Consider the following 21,071-nt stretch of genomic DNA (forward strand, 5'->3'; position numbering starts at 1 on the left):
GTGCTCTCCTGATTCAGATGGAACAAAGATAGAGCTGGGCATCACCTGCATACTGATAACATCTCTCTCCAAATCTCCTGATGACAGCTCTCAGCAGCTTCAAACTGATGTTAAATGCCATGGGGGACAAGATGGAGCTCTGTGGGATGCCACAGGACAATTCCCATGGTGCTGAGCAATAGCTTCCCCATAATTACTTTCTGGAAACAGTCAAGAATAACTGGCTGCAAGTGGAACCAGGCTTTTATCACTAGCTGTGGTATCTGCTCATTCATGGGATTGTTTAGCCAACTCTTAGGACACAGAAGGCATACATTTGGATGGATTGGCACAGCTAAACATTTTTTTAAAATCCAATCTGACCAAAGGCAGATTAAGATTATTCGTAGCAAAGATACCTTGTTTGTTTAAAGTCCGTTAAAATATAAAATAAGAATCTTCTTTAAGACCAATGGCTTTCAAAGATCTCTCCATCTCTTCACTAAATGTCACAGAGCCGCATATCAATATGTAAGGTTGTCTTCTGCATGTGTTCACTATACTCTTAATCACTTCCTTGTTTATTCGACCAAGGTGCGTGTTTTTTTGAAAGCTCCAAGGCAGATTTTTGAGTGAATGTTCCTGAAGAGGCAAAAGTATAAGACACTTTAAAATCATCTCAGAGAAACATACGGCCAATACTAAATTAGCCTTGAGCTATATTAATCCTGTTTTTCTCTCCTGGATGGAAGGAGAAGAGGTGGGATGTAGAGACCACTGGCTTTTGTCTGGCCGGGATGTAGCCTTCTGTACAAAGATAAGAGTCACATCCATTGTTCTGGCTGCTTTCGCTTCCGGATCCACTCAGCCCTGGCATGTGGCCCCTGGAACACTGTATATGAGGGGGTGCGGCTCTTGGGCTGCAAAAGGCTCTACATACAAACATGGGCTTTACTACCTAGCTATTAGGGTCCTTTTCCCAGCTAGGAAGGCTAGACATGACAAGGTTTTCAGTGCAGGACTGAACCACTTGCAATACATATAGGATGAAGGTTCATGCATCAAACGAGGGGAAGGTTGTCACACTGTCCCATGGGAAGGAAAAATTGCCTATTAGAATATTACCTGGCTTAATACATAAAATGCCCTTATGTTCCAGAATCGAGATTGCTCTTGAAGAAGAGGCTTCATGTAGATATTTTCAAAGTTCCTGAAGCAGCCCACTAAAGTTACAAATGTTTCATCATCCTCATTCTCTGTTATGTACTGAAGAATAGGAAGCATTGGTGCTAGACCAGTACCAGAAGCAAGCATGAGAAGTTCTCCATACTGAAAATGAAGCAGAAGATGCCAAATACATCTGAGTCACTGGAAATGGAAAAACACTACAACAGAAACTGAATTTCAACGCCAATTCATCATTTCATCCTATAAAAAAAGTGTGAACACTGCATAACTCGGGGATTATCTTTTCTCCTTTGGCAATCGTGTCCACTGTGATCAACTGAGAAAGCTTTACTTGGCAATAATGAACTTTTTGAATAGACATGAGCTTGTTCCAGAAAGTGCATGTCATGCTAAATCATGGTCAGTATTGAAATTCAGATGACAAGGAAGCTTCAAGAGGGAATGAAACAAACATGGTAGGAGGACAGTGCTCAGAAAGGACTCAGACTTCACCGTTTATCTTTTCTGTCTCTTGTGGTTTGCAATATTAACAGGACAATTCTAAGTATGTTGACTTGGGATGGAATTCTATTTCGTTCAATGGGGAGTGCGTCCTATTTAGGATTACAGCCTTAATTATCAAATATAAAATAAAATTATACTAAATCTGACTCGACTTCTATTCTTGATCATCTGCTATATTTTCTCCTCTTGTTCTTTTTAAAAGAAATTGCATCCTACACAGATCCATGTCAAAGCTCTGAAGCACTGTGGTGAAAATCTGAAGAACCCTACCGGTTTTCCCCTCATTTCCTGAAACCAAAAATAGGAACCCAACTATTTGATATTTGACTACTTGTAATAATGGCCCTACATCTGATTGTATCTCATTGGTATTGTATTGTCCATTTTATTTTATATTACATTTTTAGATATTATGCTGTTAACTCCCCTGTGATTGCTATGTAGTGAAGGGGTTGAGAGGGGGGTTGTGTGTGTGTAAGTATATATATGGCTTTACTTGATTGGCTGAATAAGGAAAACCTCCAAATGGTCCTCTCCAACAAACCGAATCTCCTTCTTTCCAGGATTTTACATATTGTGACATGAGTCCATCTTCATAGCACTTGTAAAGAAAACACAAAACAAACAAACAAACAAAAACATTTTTGAGAGGAAAACCTCACATTTATATTCTACAAATAAAATTTCATAAACTAGAACAGAAAAAATATTTTTAAAATCGCTTAAAATATATATTAAAGGTCTAGCACAAAGAGATTTAAATTAATCTGGGACATGAGTTATGAATCTAGCATTATTATTTGTTAATTTGCTCAAGTGTATGCAAAATAAAGATTGTCTATTGCTTGTATTGTGATTGTGCTGACTAAGCTGGGTGGCAGATAAAACCACTCAGGTATTTTAAAACCTGCTCTGACTGCAAATAGCCTTTGCACCCAATACTAACAGATACACAAAATAGCACCTAACACATGCAATCATTTATTCATTGTGGAACTCTGTGCATTTATAGGAAAAAGGGAGCTTTCTGAGTAGTGAAATTCAAGTGCACAATGCCTCTTCGGTCATTTGTTCCAGGACTTGTATATTCTGCCTTTTTAATGCTTCCTTCATCTATCAGTTTGGAGTGAAAGTAGTTCAAGCTAACACAACGTATCACACAAAAATCTGATCACAGCACCATATTTTCTCTTCAATAATGAATGTAAAAAGCATCTGCATCTACAATAATGAATGTAAAAAGCATCTGCATCTAGGAAAGAACAGAGTTGGCTCAGTCAGTAGAGCATGAGACTCTTAATCTCAGGGTCAGGGGTTCAAGCCCCACACTGGACAAAAGATTCTTGCGTTGAAGGGGGTTGGACTAGATGACCCTTGTTGTCCCTTCCAGCTCTACAATTCTGTGATTCTAAGAAGAGAGATAGCTATGCTTAAGGTGGCCAGCTTTACACAATCTCTGCTCCTATGCCTCTGGCATAGAAAAAAAATTCCCAGAGGGAGAGTCTATTGCAGCAAAAGCAACACAGTGTGTTGCAGCACCTTAAAGACTTAAGAATTTATTATGGCATAAGATTTCATGGACTAAAGTCAACTTCACCCACTGCAGTGGGCACTAGTCCATGAAAGCTTATGCCACAATATATGCGTTAGCCTTCAAGGCATAGCTGCCAATGTGTCCCTTTTTTAAAGGGAAATTCCCTTATTCTGAATAGGATTCCTCACAAGTAAAGGGAAAAGTTGACAGCTACGCTTCAAGCTGCTACAGGTGGTCTTTGCTGGTTTTACAATTGCCATTTAGCAGATGGAGCTTTTCTTATCATGTATCTTCATCTCAGGAGACATTGCTGATAAATGTCTGCATGCCAGGCTGCTGTTAAAACTTTAGGAGCCGTGGCAGGGTGGAGTTGCTGGTAGCCGTATGACCTCTAGCCATAGTGAGAAGAAGGCAGAAGAGGATGTTAAATTCAAGGTGTGAAGAGAGAGAAGACTTCAGTTACGTTTCCCATTTGGCGAGAGATTGGTTGCAGGAGACACAATGTATTTAGAATCGAATAGGTTCCTTCCTCGTTCTAATGGGGAAATGACCAAACTGGTTTGTAATGAATTCTTGTAAATAGAAACTCCTGAAGAGAAAACCTCTATGCCAGGTTTTACACCAAAAAACACCATAACATTATAGAATCACTCAAAGGGAGGGTTAAGCGCAGAAAATCGCCACTCACTTGCACTTAACTGTAGTATCACAAATGCAGCGCCATAATCATGGGACACAGGGGTGTCTGAACAGCACTTGGATTGCATAGTAATAATAATAATATAGTACTTCCAAAAATTGCCTGAATAGTGAGAAATACACTACAATCTACAAAGCCAAGTTATACAAATGGGTGCTTTACGATGGGTGTTCCATCTCTTTTGTTACCGCCAGAGAATAACTATGGTTCCTTTTGGGATGAAAGGTTCTATATAAAGGGAAGGTGTTATTACAATCATTACTACTATTATTGAAATGCAAAACTTGTGTGTAATAAGCAAGTATATATAAAATTTCACAGTCAGCCTATAAAGGTAACCTATTAATGCAGCTCAAATGTAGCATTTCCCCCTCCAATTGCCACAATAATGGTGAAATGATCCACCCACAAGTGTCTTATAAAAGCTATACACACCTCAAAAGGAGTATAATTCATGCTCAAACTATCACGCAATCAATGATAAAACCCTGAAAAGCACACATTCCTGGAGGGTGAGCAGAGGGCAAAATGATGGGTCCCTGTGACCTGCCTGGAAGATCTAGTGCTTGAGGTTTGAGATTTACAGTGAAATCTATCTTCCCCTGAGAAGGTGTAAAGACAGATTAAAAAGATAGACATGATTTTGATATTCCTAGGCTCATAATTATTTATGTTTGCACTGATCCTTGTTAGGCTCTGCCAACATTCCTTCTGAACATAAGGACTCAAAGGCTGCAATCAATAAATCTCTTAATCCCATAGAGAAATCATTGAATTTACTCAGGAGAATTGCCTTATGCAGTGATTGACACTGATCCTAAAAACATTACAGCTGTATCACAGCATGGAATGGCAGGTTCTGTACTTACTACAGTTTCCTGCTGTGGTCATTCTGGCTACACTGCCTGTAACATACCATAGCAATGTAACAGATGACTACTAGTATAGGCACAAAGATGGATCCTGTATAGATGGCTCCATATTGTCCAAAATGACAGATGAGCCATCCTCAACCCTTTTACTCCCCCACCTCATCATCACAAAACCCTTCACAAGGACAAAATGCTGCAGCCCAACATGCACCAAGTAGCTGCCCTTCTCTAAGAACAACTTGGCTTAACCATGAAGTAAAGCCTGTTGAGCTGTCAACTTGATTGACTTGGGTGCAGTCTATACATACGGCAGAATGACGGGGTAAAATGGACAGAAACTATTCAGATGGGAGGTAGGGTGGGAACGCATTTTAAGATTCTGCCTTGCGTTGAAAGCTCACTGCATGTAGAAAACTATGGATTAGGGAAAGTTGTACTTATTTATGGGTGGGGGGGAACCCTTGCATTCTGCTTTCCCCTTTGGAAATGGAGTTGCTCCAAGATGTTAACAAGGTGTAAACAGCCACAAAAATAACAACAACAGTAAAATAACATGTTATTAAAACAAATACCAAAACCAACTAGGTCTAAACACAGCGTCATGAAACAGGGAGGCACGGAGAGCCAGAGCTAACAATAAATAAACAAAATTAAGCAACAGCAGAACCAAAGCCTCGTGGTGTGGTTGTTTCTCTAAAAATAGGCATAAAATGTCAGCTGAACACAGAGAGGAAGATAACCTAATCTCTTGCGGCAGGGAGTTCCATATGTGGCAGGCTGCCACAGGAAAAGCCCTCTTGAATGTGCCTCAAAAGGCAGTGCTACATGTAGTACATGTCATTTTTTTACTTGCAGGAAGTTTCTGAAATGGTACTACCCAGAATCCCGTCACCCCAGTCTACCACCTCATCTCGCTGCATGAGTAGCCTCGTCTTTACCTCAGAGTGAGGGGAGGGGGGCAGAATTCCACATATTGATTAGGACTAACAAGCCAAATCTTTGACTGCAGGCCTCTAGTTATTAAAGTACAAAGCTAAGCACTCAGCTGGCCTAGAAGATGACATGATTCCTACGTCAAGCTGTTAATCTATAGAACAAAGGCCGCTATTTACCTTTATTAAAACTTCAAAGTACCCTTCAGCATTCACAGGAGTAATTGGAGTATAGGCTCTCTGAACCTCCAAACCATTCACTAGTCCTCTGAGGAAGGAAAAAAGAGAGAGAGAGAGAGAAAGATAGAGGAAGGGAACCCTGATCTGAATCCCTTACAATTCCTGTCAGCAAAGTACTGCTCTCTCAGCAAAGGCTGCTGCCTGAAAAGCACTGCAGGTATCCTTCCTCCTTCCCCATGGGCTGTCCTTTGCCAAGCCAGACAATAGATCATTCCCTCCCATTTTGCAGTGAAATCACAGAGATTCAAGGCATTGAAATAACCTCAGATTTCTGTGTCACACACCTCCCTTAACAATCTTTCCCTTTCCTGGGGCCAGATGAGCTACATGGCCAGCCTAGCTATTTTGTGCAATATAGCTATGTTGCTCACAAAGTAAGGGAATTATAGAACTATACTAAGGGGGGGATTATAAATGGCCTTGGACAGATAGTGAATACATGGAAATAATATTAACAAACAACTAAATGTGCAGAAAGAATAACTGAAACAGTCATGTAAAATCAGACCTATCTCACAAATGTTGCACAGAGGTCAATGATACTACTCCTAGGCTTAATCCATTTGTATTCCTACATGTGTTGGAAGGAGCCCAGAATGAACCATGCTCCTGTCGTGGTGCTGGCAACCTCACCCAGTTTATAGAAACTGAATCACAGTCATCTTAAAAGTCCAAAAAAGACTTGGGAAGCAATGTACCGCCTGGCTTCCACTGCCAATCAATTGCACATCAACAACAGACAACTTTTCAACTCAGAATAGTCAATTCTTTTATCCTTAATGAAGTTTTGTGAGGCATCTAGCGGTTACAGTGATGGGGAGGATATATAGTGAACAGTTGCCAACAGCAGCTTTATTAATCTGTTTTCAGTGGGAATCAGGCATTTTGGATAGATGCTCAGTGTGATATTATGGTCCTCCAACAAAGGGGAGGGGGGAAGTCCAGGAGATTCTTTGGAATCTTGTTTTTATGTTGCAGGTTGGATACGTGATTGTATAATTTTAATCTGAAAAGCCAAATAAACAATTTTTTAAAAAGAAAGATATTATGGTCAGGGTGTTGGTGTTGGACCACAGAATCTAGAGATTGCACCATCACTCAGTTATAAGGTTCACTTGGGCAACTTTGATCAGTCACTCTAACTTATTTCACAGAGTTACTGGGAGGGCAAAATGTTCCCACAGACCTTAGAGCAGGCATAGCCAAACTCGGCCCTCCAAATGTTTTGGGACTACAACTCCCATCATCCCTAGCTAACAGGACCAGTGGTCAGGGATGATGGGAATTGTAGTCCCAAAACATCTGGGGAGCCGAGTTTGGCCATGCCTATCTTAGAGGAAGGGTGGGATACAAAGGTAACTCATAACATAAATAATATGAAAGGTGGCTCTGTACTGCAATGGGCATAACTTCCTCAAGGGGAAAAGTTAATATACTGTCCCTATGTGTTGGTACGTGACGATCATTCCAATACACATTTGCTTTTCACCTTTTCCGTTTCTGCAAATTGGCTTTCTTACCCACACTTAATTTTTCTGCCTCCAATACAACTAAAATGGAAGGAAAAGCAAGTGTAGGGTGGCATATACCATAAAATTAACAAGGTTAATAAGCTCAGTGAGCTCACAAGTTCTTTCAACAGAGCCAATCTGGGAGCACAGAAATTATGATTTACTTGGCATGAAATCTTTGTAGCTCAACAACAACAAAAAGCAAGTTAAATCACATACTGAGGCCTGTTTAACTAGAGACTGGGTACAGTACCTTAGCACAATATGTTGTCCCAAACTCAACCCTAGGCTGCTATTTCCAGGCAATTCAAATTTATACTGGTAGGTGTCCTCTGTCAGCTGATCCACAGAGCTTATGATGAAAGCTGTAAACGTTTCTGGAGTTAGTTCTGAATTACTACACTGCAAAAGCAACAATAAATAATTACAAGGTTAAGCAATGCCACCCTCTTTTCTTTTCTTAAAAAAATGTGAGTGAATTCTGCCATGGTGAAACATGTTACTGCAAAACACACACACACACACCCTGCCACACACACAAATTTTAAAGACTGAATACATCTGGTCTCAATAAAGTGTTAATTCAGTAAGTAATTATTTGTGAAGCCCCATTTTAATCTGCTTGCCTTTTTTACAATTATGACCATAACAATATGCTGATAATGATTTTAGAAGGTGAGAAACTAAAGGTATGTCCACACAGAAATAGTAATAGCACTCCCAAAAGATGATGGAAGGCCATCTAGGAGGTAATTTTCTACCTATCTCAAGGAACGGATGGGCATTCCTCCTTAGTTTGCAGTCTCTCTCAAAAGCAATTTCTTATTTTTCTCTAGACCTCCCACTAGGGCTGCCGTCTTTCTTCCTTTGCAAAACTCCAGCGCTTTTAACAGCTCCATGTCTGCAAGAATTACATGAGCGAAGCTTCTCACAGTACAAAGATCCAGTGAAGAGAATAGCTTATTCGGGCCTCCAGGCAATCTTTAGAAGCAAATTTTGCATTACCAATTTGTTCAAGACACGTTTTATCTTTTGCAGGGCACGTGAGCCATTCATTCTGTGGCCCCTGAATTTGATTGAAGTCTCAAGACTTCAGATTTGGAACAAGTAATAATAAAGAAAAGCACCTCTGAGCATGTGCCTCAGCCTTAGCCCTGGCACATCAAAATGGCTTCCAGGCCAATGGAAAGGGCTTCCAAGCAGGCTTGAACCCTAATATCTATCATTTCAAATAAAAAAAAGCATTTCTCTTTGTTTCTTCATTTCCTTGTTCTCATTTTCCCAGCATGCATTTCACAACCCTATGCGTTTTTAGGCTGATGTAGGACCCATTGCGTTCAATGGGGCTTAGTCTCAATGGGATCGGCACCTCAGTTCCTAGCATCCTTTCTCAGGTATTACTCCAATAAGCAACATCATATTTTAAAGAGCTTTGTGCTTGCTCTCAGTTGTTGGGTGCTTGAGGTGCGTTAACAGAATTGGAGAAAGCCCAGATGGCACAATGGGATAAAACTGAATTATGAGTAAGTTGTGATGTTCATCAATATGAGAGATGCTAGAAAGGAATGTATTCTCCTGCATGAATTACTATATATTTTCTTGCATTTAAAATGTAATGATAATTAAGCTTACATATTTTACTGCTTTTTATAGGAGAAAAATACTTGCAAGATTTATTGGGAAGACAATATGGTAGCAAACTATAATTACAAATATTAAAAAGTGGGAAATTTGATGAGTGTTATAAAACACTTTTTCTAATAATTCTGCATTCAAGAGACTGGCAAGAGAGAAACACGTCAAAGACAAACTTTTTGAAACATACTCATATTAAACTTCTAATTAGATATAAAAAGGACAAAATACTGTTTTGGAAAGTAACTGCAAAGTAACCATGTCTTAACCATGTCTCCTCAGAAATAAGGCCTACTTAATTCAGTGGGGCTTACTCCCAGGTGTGTGTGGTTAGGAATGCAGCCTAAACAGATATACCTGAACGTACAGTAGATCAATTTGAAATCAATGGGATCTATTTACAAGGGGGGGGGGAATAGGACCCAGATGAAATATTAACATAATTTTAAGATTTCTACTTGCTGTTTCTTCCTTGTCAGGAGGCTTCTGTCTTTTTTTGCCTTGGCCTTTTCCCACTGCTCCAGCTCGTCCTGATACGTGTCATAGACACAAGGTTTGCAGCCACTACCGCAGCACTGGGATGGCAATGGCTCTTTGGGCTTGAGAGACAGCCAGTCATCTTCACTATCATCCATTATCTAGAAAATATACCGGTAACACTCAGTTTCAAACTGCTGGATGGAGATGATCTGTCCCTACCACAACCAACATGTATTTTAGCACATTATAGCTGAATTCCTTGCTTGGAAGCACTTCATATTTTATTGATAATGTTATTACTTGTAAACCTCTTAAGAATTTTTGTTATGACCAAGTAGTACATAAATATTGTTAAATTTAACACTTATATCTGTTTTTAATCTATTTTTGGAATATTGTTATTTTTAAGTTTTGGTATGTTACTACAGTATTTGTTATTTTGCTTCAGGATTTTTTAATGGGAAATGATATACACAGGTAATCAACTGTAACCTTCTACAGCATCATACTTTGCTTTGGATTGATGGTGCAGGAGCAGGTTAAACAGGTAATTTTTCCTCCTTCCAACTCTCTACAGAAGCAAAGGCGTCAAAGAGAATGTAAAATCTGTTGTCCCAAAAGCGAAAATGTCGAGGCTATGGATCCTGTCCCCAGTATGTTTTAGTAGCTAAACCTCTGTAAACCTGATCAGAGTTCAGTATGTCATCCTTTCGTATAATGTAGTTGTTTTAGGAAAAACCATCTTGCTGGACTCTTCTGAAGTTACATAATCAGGGGAGGCTAACAGTTTTACATGTACACATTTACATTAAAAAATCCAATCTGGATGCATTCACAAACTAGCTAAGAGCCATATGGGGGTTGAGCCTACAGATGTCTATGCACCTTGCCTTACATCAAAATGAGTACAGCAATGGCCATCAACTTTACAAACAGGTTTAGACAAACTCATGCGAGATAAGACTATCGATTGCCACTAATCATGATGGCTGTGTTCTACATATCAAGAAAAGGAAGTTGTGTGGTTCTGACTATAGCTTAAATTCGGGTCCACAGTCCTGCCTACTTTCCTGTGTTGTGCTGCTGCCTCTGACCATGCTTGGTAGGTCAGAGGCAAAACTACCCAAAGGTGTGTGGCGTGGGCTGGCCTTGTATAAGGTAATGTGACCAGGAAGGGACACCCAGGTTCAAATCCCTGCTTATTCACAAAACTCACTGGGTGATCTTGGCCCCATCACCCTCCCTGCCACCTAACTTACAGGGCTGTTATGAGGAGACAGTGGCTGTTGTGAGCATATCATATATGCTGCCCTAGAAGAGGGATAGGGTATAAATGAAATAAATAATGAGAAAGATATGATGCCCTGTAGTGTACATGTCTGTAGGCCTGTCATTGCCTCTCAGCCTAATTTACCTTAGAGGTTCTAGTTACAGGTAGGTAGCCGTGTTGGTCTGCCGTAGTCAAAACAAAATAAAAATAATCCTTCCAGTAGCACCTTAGAGACCAACTAAGTTTGTTATTGGTATGAGCTTTCGTGTGCATGCACACTTCTGAAGAACTTAGTTGGTCTCTAAGGTGCTACTGGAAGGACTTTTTAAAATTTTGTTACCTAGAGGGTTGTTGTGGGGATTAAATGAGTAGAACTGTGTATGCAGCCTTGAGATACTGGGGGGGGGGGAGATATAAACGCAATAAATAATGACATGAGGGGCAGAAGAAACGAATCGAATTATTTGGACTTCGGCTTGTGACCAAAATCATTGGCAGCCCATGAACAAGGAGCCCCTCTCTCTCCGCAGGCTCAGCGCCCCTCGATCTCCCCCATACGGAAGCTGCTCTACACCAAGCCGGGCCATGGGGGGCCACCAAGCTCAGCCCCCCTGATGCCACCCTCCAGCGCCTCCAGCAGCGATGCCCTACCTGGAAACGGGAAGGAGTGAAACCAAGACCTTTCGCATGCAAAACGTGAGAACTGCGGCGGGGACAGTCAAAGGGGCTTTAATCGCAGGTGGTAGTGGTGGTGGTTGTAGTTCTTATGGGGGTTAAACGAGGACGCGGGAGAACCATGCACACCGCCCGGAGCTGGGGGGCTCCAAGTGCCACAAGCGCCGTGCAATGGCAATGCCCCTCCGCTGCGAAAGCGGCGCGTCCCCTGGAGAAAAGGGCAGGCTTAGTCGCCACGTTGCGAGGCGTGACGCTGTTCTTCTGCCCTTGAGGGAACTGGAGGCGCTTACACCGGCTGCGTCATCGGCAGGGAGAGCCACCGCCGGCCCCCTCAACCGCGAGGCCCCGACCCGCTTCCTTCCCACGCCGGGCCCAGACGAGCGCCGAGTTTGCGCGGGGGGGAAGCGGCCCGCTGTCGGTCACAACATAGCCCCGCCCCTCTACCCGGCATGCGCTTCGGAGGCGGAAAGAAAATGGCTGCCGCCGCCAGCGGGCGGTGAGGTGTCTGTGGGGGGGACTCGGCGACGTGGAGTGGAGGCAGCGATGCTGGCCGTACGGCTGCCCGCCCAGCGGGCGCAGTGCTTGGCGCTCGGCGGGCAGCGTCGCGCCAAATTCACCTACGGGCCGAAGTATCCTCGGGAGCCGCTGCCCCGCACCCCGTGGACGGTGCGCGGGCCGCCGCCGGGCGCGCCGTTGCCTTGGTACTTACGCAAAGTGCCTCCGGTGCGGGAGCAGCTTCCCGAGCTCGACGTGGTGACGTACGAGGGGAAGCTGCACCGCGTGCCTTGGCTGGCCAAGCCCCGTCACCCCAAGTGGGAGCGCGGGTGGCACGACCCCTGGCACGACGGCGGCCCCCGCCTGGAGGAGATGCCCACTTACAAGCAGCGGCCCTGCTACGTCTTCCACCAGCGGACTCGCGTGCTGGAAGGTGAGGGCTGCCTGCGGGGCCCGCGCTGACCGAGGCTGGTGGGCGGTGGGCGAGGACGGCTGGCCAGCTTCGGGGTGCTTGGTGTCAGGATGGCTTGGGCTCTGAGGGAGTCCTCGAGTGCAGGCGATGCAGGGGGCGGTGAAAGGAAGAGACCGGCCAGAGGTTGGTGCCTGCGAAGTGACAAGCTGAGCTTGGGCTATGCAGATCAGGCATTCGAGGAGCACTCAATTAATGGCATGGACACCCAGTCCTGCAGCTTAGAAAAGGCTCTCCGAGTGGACAGTCTCAGTTTAAAAAAAGGCATACAGCAACAGCACGTGAGGGGAAAGGGAGCTTATGTACAAGTTTTTAAAGGGGCTGTTCTTAATGGCACGGTTCTATAGCTCTGCCTTTATGGAGATTTTGGCTTCCTAGGTGACAAGCTGTCTCCTCGCTGATGTGGCACTGCTGGCTGTCTTGTTCTTGCTAAAGAGCAGGCCTTTCCCAGAAGCACTCCACATTGGAGCAGAGCAGGTGACAGTGACCAGCCTAGGAGGCTAGCACAGTCACGTGGCTCTTCTCTCAGGCAGCTGCCCCAATGTAAAATTATTTAATAAATTTGTTACTTGCTTTATCTTGCCCAGCATCATAATCGTTATTTGCAAAGAAAAGCCCAGTATTTGGAAAGCATGAATACTGTTAAAGGTGGTAGTTAAAAGAAGGCGAGAACTGCAAATTAATGGGCACAAACTTGTTGGGCCACATTGTGCCAACTTATCTATACTTGTCCAGGTTTTGTTAAGTAATTAACGGCAATGCATGCAGCATTTATAAGGTGGTCTTGGTTTTCTGCTCCATTTTGTCTCTAGAATAGCTCCCCCGCCCCGCTCCAAATCTTAAAAAGAATGGTGGAAAAGTCCTTGTTCTTGTGTAAGAGTGATTGAAGTGCAAGGTGCAGTACTAAAGATGCTCACTGGTAATATATTATTTTACTTGAAGGTGTAAAGCAAGCATTGTGGCTAACCAAGACAAAGCTGACACAAGGTTTACCTCCGCGAATACTTAGCATAATCAATGACCTAGCTAATCAATGTGAAAACCAGGATGAGAGAGTCCAGAATGCCATTTATCATGCACGCCTCTGGGGTAGCAGTGAGGAGGATGTACCTAAAGAAACCTATTGGTAAGTCTTTGGCTCAAGTTTCCTTTTTTGTTGTTCCATTGTTTGGGACCATTTCTGAAATTGTCATAACAGCTTATATATTTTATTCTTTTAATAAGGCAGTTAGCAAACAGTGTGGTGACAAATACAGCAGAACTAATAGCCTGGATCAGTTTATGCCTCCTTGCAGAGCAGTGATTCATGCAGAGATACAGGCAGTTAGTTTTCCATACACCCTAAAAAGTCAACTTTTGGGGCTGTAAGAATCAAATATGCTGTCCAGTTTTAATTCAGAAAAAGCATGCTTTCACTATCAAGTGTTTGGGGAACTGTTGTGAGATGTTCCATGCAGACTGATTCTGTACTCTTGGCCTTTGTATGTGTTTAAATTAAAAACTAGGAAGTTTACTTTATTACTGCACCTCAGATGTGTGTGAGGTGTTCTACAGAGTACATAAGGACAGGTTTCTGCCCTATTTAGCTTAAAGTCAAAAATCTGACATGGGGAAGCAACAGAGGAAGGGGAGACAGGAATGGATGATGATTTTGGTTGCATGCAGTTGGGTTTGTTACAGTTAAGCATTGAGGGGGTTGTGCCAAAGGCTTCATAGAAAATCTGTGTATTAAGGAGGGATTTGAAGAATAATTACTTCTGCACCTTTGTTCTGAATGAGAACAGCTTATGGATAAGGTTGTGTATGTTCTTTGATTCTGTATAAGTGCAGAATTCACTTTAGAATCTGAACATGTATTTAAAATGAGTTTCTAGTGACTGGCTAAGAAAGATTGAGGAATGACTGCTAAAACATTCAGAACCTATAGGGCAGTAGTGTAGGTTATTAACCATACTTAAGGACATAAGAAGATCACACCCAAAATCCAACTAGTCCAATGTCCTGCTATTTACTCTGGCCAATCAGATGGCTCTGGGAAGCTCACAAACTCAGCATAAAGGGAATGCCACTCCCCCAGCAACTAGCTTTGGAGGTACATTGGCTATGAATTGGGAGGTTTTCTTAAGCCAGTGGTTGGCTTAAGACTGAGTTTAGCCTCTCCATTTGCCCTGCAAGACTTTTAGCCAAGCTATGTCTACTTGTCCTATTGGTCAGTAAAGATGTGACTGTGCCAAAAAAGGGGTTTGCAGGCTCTACTGATTTTCATCATTGGCAGCTCCTGCAAAGCCTGCGTGGCTCTTTTCAAGTGTCAACAAGCAGCTGATCTTAGGTGCTTGCAGAGACCCCTTTAAAGACCACTGGTTCTGTGCAAGCACATCTGATCACCAGTGCATGCAGAGAGCATGGTGGATCATTGGGGCTTCAAAGTGCTGCCACTGCTCCTGCCTGTCAAATTTGGTGACTGGAGGGGTGGGGGAGATAGGGATCTAGCCTGCTTGCCTTGCCTTGCCAATAGCTGCTGATAGACCTAACCTAGCCTTCATTAATTTGGCTAGTGGCCTTAATGGCAATGGATTCCGTAAATTACACCTTGTAAGAAGAAATTACTGTTTTGAACCTACTGCTGATAAATGTCTAATATCTAATAATAAAAATTAACTCTCTCCACCTGCATTCGTACCTCCAGTCATCGCCCATGACTAGAAGTAGAATAAATTATGCAAAAGGAGACTTGCCATAGAATTTGGGTTACCTTTTGCACAGAACTATTTTAATGTAGCTCTGCTTATGCCTTTCCACAATATTGTTTCCAGATGATTGCCGGTAACACTGATTGGCTTAATTATTGATTCCTGGCATTCTTAATAATGAATACCTGGTGTACTATCCTATGTATAATTAACTGTAACTATAATTTGAAGTTGTGTTAAGGCATTTGGCTGAACACATGAATGGTCTTCTTAAATGCAGTAACTCGATAGTGTGACCTGGGAGTTTGATGGGTGTGGGTGTGGGTGTGGCTGGAATGTGGTTTGTTTGGTTGTTGTTGTTGTTTTGCTTTTGTTGTTTTTAAGGGATGGCATCCAATTTCGTTGCACTTGTGCAATGTTGCACTTGTGTAATGACAATAAAGAATCTATCTATCTATCTATCTATCTATCTATCTATTTGCGTGCATAGCACTCCCCCTAGTCCCTGACCATTAACGTGTTCAAGTACAGGGAATTTCCACTCACATGCAAGTGAGGGTGAGTAGGAGCCTGCTGCAGACCTTCCAGCTCAACGTGGGTGGTTGGGAACAGTGTTAGAAACTCAGAAACATAAGCTAGGCACCAAATGACTCCTTAAACCAGTGTTCCGTTTGCCAAAACGGAATGTCTAGTTGCCATTTGGGGGGCAGATGACTCAAAAGTTGTATTTTTTAATACAACTTTTTGGTTTCTGAAATTCATTCCGATTGTGCAGATAAAATATAATGGGTAGAATTCTACAGGATATGTTGCTAGTGTGTGGAAACAGTCCAGATCCGAGGATCCCCAGGCATCCACCGCCTGATGAGGGCGATGTCTGGGCACCAGGATGGCACCTGACATCTTCACTTAGTCACAAGTGGCCAATAGTCAGGTGCAAAATACACATAGCAAATTCTGAACACTGGTTGGAAACATAGTGTGAAGTGTAACACACATTTGAGCCTGAACATGCATGCCTTTAGCCAATTGCAAATGTTATAATACTTACAAATTAATGTCCAGTTATTTTTTTTGTTCTGAAGCCCTGTACTTTTAGAAGACTTGCTTCACTTATGCAGGACGATGACAGCCAAATTCCCCTTATTGGGTAAAAGAATGTTTGCTCAAGACTACAGAGTGGCAGCTGCATGGGAACGAGGTATGTCTCTTTATCCCAGTAGAATTGTCTAAAAGAACACCTCTCCCTGTACTGTCCACCATATTGCCTTAAGGTCAGCTGGAGAAGCCCTGCTTATGGCCACACCCCTGTGGCGGGTGGTGGGACAGGGCAGTGGTGGCTCCTTCTTGGGGAAATATGGTCAGCCCTCACCATTAAGAAATAAAGGCATATGATCTGTTTGCTCTGAAGCTTATGGAATTTTATTGGTGATTTTTATTTATTTATTATTTGGATTCTGTTTGTAGTATTTATATATCCATCTTTTTTTGTAAGCCATCTTGGGATCCAGATTGGAGGAAATGTGTGGGATTCTAAGAAACAAGTCAAAATAAGTATTTTGTTTATAAGGAAGGTTCTGTAGAAAGATTATAAGGTCCACAGCTTAGCATCAGAAAGAGTGCCCTTGAGGTAAAATCACAAGATCTTCTATGTCATGAGCCTTTTTCTGTAGGTTAACAAAAAGGGAATAAGTAGAAGGATAGAGAAAATGCCATAGAGCTAATTCCCATCATCCCCCACTGTTGGCCAGTCTGGTTGGGAACTGATGGGAGTCCTGACAACATCTGGCAGGTCACAAGTTTCCTACCCCTACTATAGAGCCAGTGTTGTACAAGTAACATTATTTGTTAGAGCTGTGCTGCTGTAACAAAACGGCTTTTATAGCTCTCCTGAAATTAGAGGGGACTGTTCTTTACTGTAAACTTGAAAAATGTGCACATTTGATATAAATGCTGAATCTTTAACAGGACATTTCTGTAAAATACGTATTGGTAGTTTATGTTCTCAAAGCATTTGGGACTTGTGTTCCTGAAAATAATAGAGCTTGATAGAAAATTGTGATCTTAATTTTGGCCATGAACCAATTGATTTCCTTAGCTTGATTTGCTGACCATCTACCCAGTCCCTGTAGTGACTGATTCCACTTGCTCTCAGTCTTGGAGGGCAGAAACCCTTTATTGAAAATATACCATGTTTCATTGACATCCACACTAGCCTAGGTTCCCTTCCTAGCCAAGGGCGTGCCATTACATTTTCTGGAAACTGATGGTTCCAAGAATACAACAGTAAGCTCCCCTAAGTAAGTATATGGGAAGTATCCACAATCACTCAATGATGACTTGTAGATTTAGCTATGCATATTCATGGGAAGTGGTGAAGGTCTTCTTTTGTTCAACATGGGAGGAAGCATGAATAGGAGAGTGCTAGTACCTGCTGTCCAAACAGAAAAGGAGATTGCCCCCTGTGTTAGTGGATTACAAGAGCATTTTCGGAATGGTATTTATATGGGTCAGCTGATAGCTTCAGCATAGTTCTAGTGAGGAAGGATCTATTTACAGTCCACTGTTTCCTTTACAGAATCTGTTCTACTTCAGGTTCGTGGTCCCCACGGGAAGATTTTGAATGCAACGAACCTTCTACGGCCTATAGCCTCCAAAGATGAGATATTAGCCACTGAAAACCACACTTTAGAAACCTTCTACCCTGTTTTGCCTACAATTGACCTTCAAGAAGTTCATGCATATGACATAAAAAATGATACAGGTGAATTTCCTAGAGCTTGGAGGATTAAGAAAAAAAATCATTTTCACAGAAGTTAATTTGTTATGGATGAGATTGTATCAGATGGCATATGTGAGAATAGGGGGTTGAAGTCAATACACTAAAATGTCAGGTTTCTTCATTGCACTTTAGAAATTGTCTTCTTCTTGAGCAATGAGTTGTGAAATAGTTCTAACTATCACCTGATTTGTGCTTTAGGTTTCCGAGAAGGGTACCCATATCCTTATCCTCACACTGTGTACATTGCTCAGTATGACAGCGTACGTAAAATGAGGCCACCACAGCTTCAGGCAAAAATGATAATGTTTGCTTTTGGGAATGCTCTGGCCAAAGCAAAGGAGTTATATGGGGTGAGTATTAAGATTTTTGTAGAAAAACTATGGCATATGCTGTCGAAATTAGGAAATGGCAGTTAGTTGCTTCTATTTGTCCGACCGTTCCATTAATGGTCACCACGCTAGCTGCTGTTCCTAACTTAGAGGCAAAAGTTTTCTGAAGCTCCTCTTTCTGTGCTTTGCTCTCTAACCTTCCATGGGCAAATCCACATGGAAGCTTGGTGTATTTCTGAGTTGGTGTTTTGGCAGTGCTGGGACACTGTGGTATTGTGATCCATAAGTTGCATTTAAAACCCCCCTAAAAAGCTGGCACTTTCCATTTCTGCTGTGCACAGGTAGTGTGGGATTGTTGGGGACTGACTATGATGTAGGAAAACAAATTCTTGTTGCTAAATTGTATGGTCCTTGTCATCCAGGAGTCTAGCTGAAAAGCCTTGGTTGAATTCTAGGTCAGTTGTGGGCGTCATGGTACTCTATTCAACATGAGTTTCTCATATAAAATACTGAATAAATAATAGTCTGGTAAATGTCTGGTACCTGAACAGAAGAGGAAAAAAGCCCAATGGGATTGAAGCAGCTTTTTTAGCTGATAGTTGGTATTTGAACTTATGAGCATGGAGAGCTGTCAGATTGTCCTCAAGTCCTGCAGCTTTTGTTGAGGTTTGGCTTGGCCTCTGGCAAACCCTCCAAGTAGGTGCCACTTCTTCCCCCAAACTAAAATCAGACATAATTGTAGTTCTCTGTCTTGCTAGCCTGTCTTATCAACTCAAAATGTTTTCCTGGCCAGATGTTTGCGCTGCTGTCTACCATCCATTGTGACCCTTTCCTGCGCTACCTTCTATCCCCAGTTATCCACATGTGGACAGACAACTTTACATGTTTTCAAGTACATTCGGGTGGCAAAGCTTAAGAGTAAATCAGGGATGGGGGAATCTGTGGCTCATTAAGGGTGGTTGGACTCTGCTGGTAAGGATGATGGGAATTGCAGTGCAACTGCACCTGGAGGGCCACAAGTTAACCACCTCTGATACAGCCACACTGTGTGCCTATTTATCTTTATTTCATTAACAAATTAAGAATTGAACCCATTCACGGTTTCACCCAGTTATAAAATAGGCAGTATTCTTCTTTTTAATACTGTACAGCATTTCTCTTGACCAACGGAGCTTATCCTATGGCTTCTTATTTCACACTTCCCTCTCATGCCGATTTCCAGGATGAGCCCAGGGTCCTGGAGAACCCCATTGTTGTGCAGACTGTGGCTACAGATGGCCAACGCTTCCATTTCCTGGTGTTCCAGTTGAATACAACAGATCTAGACTCTAGCAATGGTGTTAAAAACCTGGCCTGGATGGATGCAGATCATATTCTGTATGAGGATTTCAGGAGTCGTCCAGTAATCAAGAAGAAAGTTGTCCGGGTATGTTGATGAAGGTAGAATGACTTGCTGCCGCAGGAACTCGGTCTAGCTTTATAGTTTAGACAGAAAAGCTTGGAGACTAAAAGGCAACATATTAATTCTCTGAAACTAGAATAGGGGGCATCCTGAACTTCATTAAGTTTGACTCTCAGTAGCACTGAGGCGCTTCATGCCCAGCACCCATGTGATTACTTAGAGTGCATTACAAGCAGAAATGACCAGTGTGTATCATTGTAAAAGTACACGTAACATCGTAACAGGCATGCGCAGATGCCTTAACGATAATGCCATACTCAAGGGCATGTTGGCTGATTAGAGCCTGGTTCTGACAACATCTCTTCAGGATATCCAAAAGTAAAACAAAACAAAACACAAAACCTTAAGTTGTTTGAATCCTTTTTATATCCTCTTCAAGAAATTGCTTCCTTTCCTTTGTTTCAGGGAAGGGACAGGATGAAAATAAACTTAAGATGGTATTTGAGCACAGTGAAATGTATTGCTGTATTAATGTGTATGACAGACATTGAAAATCCAAAATTTCCCCCCTACAGATTCCAGCTGGAATACATGGCTATCAACCAGACACATTCAAGAAGTTCCTGGCATTGTACTTGCATGGTGTCGTGTGAGCAGAGCTCTGCCTTTGTTTCCTCCTGTAATGCATATGCTTACTGTGCAGTTAAGGGTTAGAGACTATTTCAGTTTTTTTAAAAAAATAAAGTTTCTTTATATATAAAAGTCACATGTAAATAATATTGTTTCAATCTGCTGTCAGAACATTTAACACCTTAATATTGGCATTCATTTTGAATAATTAAGTGCCAGTGTTCTACTTTTACAAGAAAGAATGGAAAGCAAAATCTAGTTCTGCACTTAAGGCTAACTATACTTGGGCCATAATCCTGTCTTTCATCCTCATGGCAGCTCATCCTCCCCCCTCGCCCAAAACACCCCAACTTAGGTTGAGTGACAATATTAATACAAGTTCTGGGGTGGCAGCAATCAAGTAATGCATTTTTACGAAACATCTTCAGTTGCATTTGTTCAGTCATTAGGCAGTAGGTGACATTCTAGGGCTTCAAACAGCCACGCTGAAAGTTGTTATTCCAAACAAGTACAGTATATAGTGTCTTAGTTGCAGAGGAAGAATTCTAAACAATGAGAGAACTAGTTGAGATTTAAGAATATCAAATCTCTCAAATGTTTTGAAAGTTCATTTTTAGACCATAATGATACACACACCAAGGATGTATACCAATAGTAGTATGATGTATATTATGATGTCTATAAAGAGGTCTGTGTCGTTGATACATTCAGGAAGTTGTTTTTTTTAAAAAAGCAAGCTTCCTTTAGAAAAGGA

At 42.1% G+C, this 21,071-nt stretch overlaps 2 protein-coding genes across 2 annotated transcripts; one reads left to right on the top strand and one right to left on the bottom strand.

Annotated features, from left to right (window-relative positions):
* Positions 1-225: 225 nt before the first annotated feature.
* Positions 226-11,623, bottom strand: CYB5RL (cytochrome b5 reductase like). The gene is made up of 7 exons (XM_081866938.1): positions 11,497-11,623; positions 9,554-9,733; positions 7,714-7,862; positions 5,890-5,977; positions 2,168-2,272; positions 1,105-1,308; positions 226-621 (listed from the first exon to the last, which is right to left on the bottom strand). Exons 2-7 carry the CDS (start codon positions 9,728-9,730, stop codon positions 418-420), a joined length of 927 nt encoding a protein of 308 aa, XP_081723064.1. The 5' UTR covers positions 9,731-9,733; positions 11,497-11,623; the 3' UTR covers positions 226-417.
* Positions 11,624-11,691: 68 nt separating this feature from the next.
* Positions 11,692-20,449, top strand: MRPL37 (mitochondrial ribosomal protein L37; the record flags this gene model as incomplete). The annotated part of the gene is made up of 7 exons (XM_081866905.1): positions 11,692-12,448; positions 13,427-13,610; positions 16,260-16,375; positions 17,753-17,938; positions 18,155-18,306; positions 19,508-19,711; positions 20,263-20,449. 7 exons carry the CDS (start codon positions 11,692-11,694, stop codon positions 20,338-20,340), a joined length of 1,677 nt encoding a protein of 558 aa, XP_081723031.1. The 3' UTR covers positions 20,341-20,449.
* Positions 20,450-21,071: the final 622 nt, after the last annotated feature.

The sequence above is a fragment of the Podarcis erhardii genome (genome assembly GCF_964252035.2).
Source record: "Podarcis erhardii genome assembly, chromosome: 6".
NCBI classification, from domain to species: domain Eukaryota; kingdom Metazoa; phylum Chordata; class Lepidosauria; order Squamata; family Lacertidae; genus Podarcis; species Podarcis erhardii.